At 39.8% G+C, this 4,072-nt stretch overlaps 1 protein-coding gene across 1 annotated transcript in view; it reads right to left on the reverse strand.

The window, feature by feature from the left end:
- Nucleotides 1-4,072, reverse strand: part of RANBP17 (RAN binding protein 17) — a 312,972-nt gene that overhangs the window by 248,665 nt on the left and 60,235 nt on the right. Inside the window, exon 13 of the mRNA XM_006148371.2 lies at nucleotides 298-403. Within this exon, the coding sequence (XP_006148433.1) occupies nucleotides 298-403 (106 nt within the window). The remainder of the gene's footprint in view (nucleotides 1-297; nucleotides 404-4,072) is intronic.

A 4,072-nucleotide genomic window follows, 5' to 3' on the forward strand; every position in this document is an offset into this window, starting at 1 on the left:
GGACCCGGTGGCTTAAAACTCACGCCGGGCGCGTGTGCGTGCGTGCCCAAGATCCCGAGAGGAGAATGGAGGAGAAGGGATTGCGGCGTGACCATCCCCCCTGGGGGGTGATTTCTCGCTTTCTGTCTCTATGTCTCTCTCTGTCTGTCTGGCGAGCGCACGTGCCCTATAGCGAAAAAACCTCTCAAAAAAAAAAAGGGGCTATGAACAAAATGTTTTAGTTTATAATAACTACCTCAATAACTAAATTTATTAACCATTTTTCAAATTTCTGTATATTACATGGCTGTTACATACCGACAGGATAACTCTCCATCCATAGCATCATGTTCATCTGTACTGGTATATGTTAATCTTCCTCCTACGACAGTCCCAACTAAGTACACCAGCCATGCAAGACGTCCTAACATACAAAAAAAAGGAAAAAGTTTAGTAAGTATTGACAGAAACAAAGATTTTTCAGAAATTCCAAAATTAGCAAAATGCTTTATTCTTCTCCTCAAGAAATAAAGTATTGAAGACTTAGTACTTTTTAAATTAATTTGTACTTATTTCCTCCACAAGAGAGGGAGACAGAAAGAAAGAGTGAGAAAAAGAAAGAAGCACACCCCAACCAAGTCTTCATATCACAGTGCTACTCCCAGTCACAGCCAGGACAGGCCACAGTTAAGCCTGGGCGGGCACAAAAAGAACTTGGGATGCAAACCTGGGACCTCCCCATGTAGTCACAGCCTCACGTAGCATTACTAGTAGCATTATTACTTCCACACCACCAAGGCGAGCTGCAAACTCAGTTCCTAACATAAGTGCTGGGTTTTAAGTTTATTAAGGCAATAGAGGAGTGAAAATGACACAGATTATAGAGCCAGATACAACTACACTTGAATCCTAGCTCTCTCATCAGTATGCTATGTAGTCTTGCATAAGTTACTTACCTTTTTAAGTCTTAAGAGTTTCCATTTGCAAAACGGAGAAAATACCTACCATGAAGACTTACAATTAAAACTAACTTGTTTTTAAAGTTTATTTCTTCTGTAAGTGAAAGTACAAGGAGGAGACAGCACCTTTGACAGGGTCTTGGCGCCATAATCCTCCTCACTCCCAGCTCAGATCATGGGCATGCACGTGCCGGGAGTACTCAGAGAGGTCTCTGGTGCAAACCTGCAGGCCATCCCATGTAGGTCTGCCTCTAAGAGAGTTGTGATGAACCCCTTCATTACCTAAAACTAAATTTGGTAACAAAATCTTAATCTAGTACCTAGGACCAGGGCTGTTATTCAGCCAAAAAATGCTATCATGACCCAATAACCAGCATATTTTCTGAATAGTCAAGGTCATAATAGGACCAGTCTGATCATTTTGAATACTGTTCCTGTTTAGAGCATAATAGATAGTAATAAACTTTACTCTTTGTATTCTTATGCACATTTTTTTTCTTTAGACAGAGGTTTTTGCTACAGGGCGCATGCACTCACCAGAAAGACAGAGAGAGAAAGAGAGACAGAAAGTGATAAATCACCCGCCAGGGGGCATGGCCACGCCGCAATCCCTTCTCCTCCATTCTCCTCTCGGGATCTTGGGCACGCACGTGCATGCACCCGGCGTGAGTTTAAGCCACCGGGTCCGGTACTTGAACTGCAGTCGACTACATGGGAGTCCAGTGACACAGCCACTACGCTAACTGCTGGTCCCTATGCACATTTTTTTTTAAAGCCAAGATTTCCATGGTGTAATTCAAGTTGTTTTATAGTCGAGTTAACTTCATGGCCTCCTGGCTGTGGAGAGGATCAGGTAACTACAGCAGTAGCACATCTGTATCTACGTGGCTTATCTTCCTTTGGAGTGGCCCAAACGGACTACTTTACAAGCAGAGGTATTTACTGAATGACTTTTGTTCAAGGCAAATTATTTTATATCTCTGAATTCATCCATCTAGGTATCAGATCTGCTAATTTTTTTTTGAGATTTATGAATAACTAGATTTAAAACTACCTTGCTAAAAAACATTTAAAACTACCTTGCTATTTTTAGAGACTGATTTTTCAGAAATGAGTAGGCTATTTCAGAATTTTTTGAGGGGAGACTTTTGCTATAGGGCATGTATGCTCACTAGAGAGAAAAAAACAGAGAGCAAGAAACCCCAACCCCCAAGGGGGATGGCCATGCCACAACTTCTCTTCCATACTCCTCTCAAGATTTTGGGCATGCATGCACCCATGCATACTGGGAGTTTCAAGCCTCCAGGTCTGGGACTCAAACCATGGTCAACCATGTGGGAGTCCAGTGCCTTAACCACTATGCCACCTGCTGGCCCCAGCTATTTCATAATATTGAAATCAAATACATTTCTGTACTGACAAACCTCTTCCAGTGAGCTTGATGCTTTTTAAAGTGTTGAACAGAAAGAGACAGTGCTTGTTAGAAGACTTAGGGGCTGGCCTTGTGGCACAGTAGTTCAGTACTTCACAGAGACGCTGGATCCACATGGTCAACTGAGGTTCTATTCCTGGCCCGAAGGATTAAATGTGCTGGGTGCATAGATGTGCCCAGGATCCTGATGGGGCAGAAAACAAGGTTTGCAGCATGACTAGGCCCCGTTGTGTAGGGGTGTGTGTGTGTTCCTGCTCTCTTGTGTATGTGCACAGTTCCTGTTTTCCTGTGGACATCAGCAGTCATTCCCATACAACGACTAATCAACAACTTCCGCCTAACTTTTGGGGAGACATCAGCCTATTAAGGTGACAACTTCCTGTAGGTTAGAAATAGAAGCTGGCAAATAACCACATCCTTTATTCTGCTGACCTATACATTAGCAATGTAAGAGATTAAATAAAAACATTAATTTGATTTAAAAACAAATTAAAATTTTCTGATATGTATAATTAGTTAAAAAGGCACCAGAACAAAAAGCCCACATGAGAAACTGCAGGTCTTCAGAAAATTGTCTTTTAGGTACTTTAAAAATGTTTTATGATCAATGTTAAGTCTAGAGTATATGTTCTCCTTTGATGAGGAGGGCTCCCTCTGTAGGCCCTCAAGCAGCAGTTGCTTTCTTTTCTAAGTCCTTGTAGGTGTTCTTCCTGTTCTTCATTTTCCAGAACATTCTCCCTCTCTTTATAAAAGCAATCGCTGATCTATCTTACTTCACCAAACAATTCTATCCAAATACCTCTTCTTATTGCAATCACCTACTCTTGTTCCGGTTAACTCCTCTTTCTTGAAGATACGGGTTCTTGCCTCACTATCAATCTTGCCATGATATTCCTATCATAGTCATTAGTGATCATCTCAACATTTACAAAGATGAATCTTGCAACTCCAAAATGCCTTTGTTGGGAATCTCCAAGTCATGACTTCTTAAAAATAGCTCTACTAGAACATAATTCACAGACCATGCCACTAATCCACTTAAAAGATATAACTCAATGTTTTTTTTAGTAAATTCACAGGGTTGTACAACCATCACCACAATCTTATTTTAGAACATATTCATACTTTTTAAAATAGATACCACCCCTCAGCTCTAAGCAACTCATAAGGTACTTTATATATAGTTAGATATTTCTCATTCTGGACATTTCATATAAATAGACTCATATAATATGTGCTCCCTGCGACTATCTTTCACATAGTATTATGTTTACAAGAATCACCGGTATTACTGTTATCAGTAATTTTTTAAAGCTGAATAACATTCCAATATTTTGATACACATTTTAACCACTTACTTTGATGGGTGTTTAGATGGTTTCTTTTTGCTATTATAAGTAATGTTGCTCTGAATATCTGTCTACAAGTTTTTATTGTAGATGCACTTTTTCATTTCTCTTGGACATACCTAGGATTGATTTGGGGTCATAGGACATTTCTTAGCATTTTAAGGAACTGCCAAAATGTTTTCAAAAGTGGCTGCACCATTTTATATTCCCATTAGTAAGGTATGATGGTCCAATTTCTCCAAGTCCTTCCCAGCAATAATTATTTGTCCTTTTTATTGTATCTATGTTAGCGAGTGTGAAATGATCCAACTGTAATTTTTTTTTTTTTTTTGGAGAGGTTTTTGCTATAGGGT

The sequence above is a fragment of the Tupaia chinensis genome, unplaced genomic scaffold (assembly GCF_000334495.1).
Source record: "Tupaia chinensis unplaced genomic scaffold, TupChi_1.0 Scaffold000234_1, whole genome shotgun sequence".
Lineage (NCBI taxonomy): Eukaryota > Metazoa > Chordata > Mammalia > Scandentia > Tupaiidae > Tupaia > Tupaia belangeri.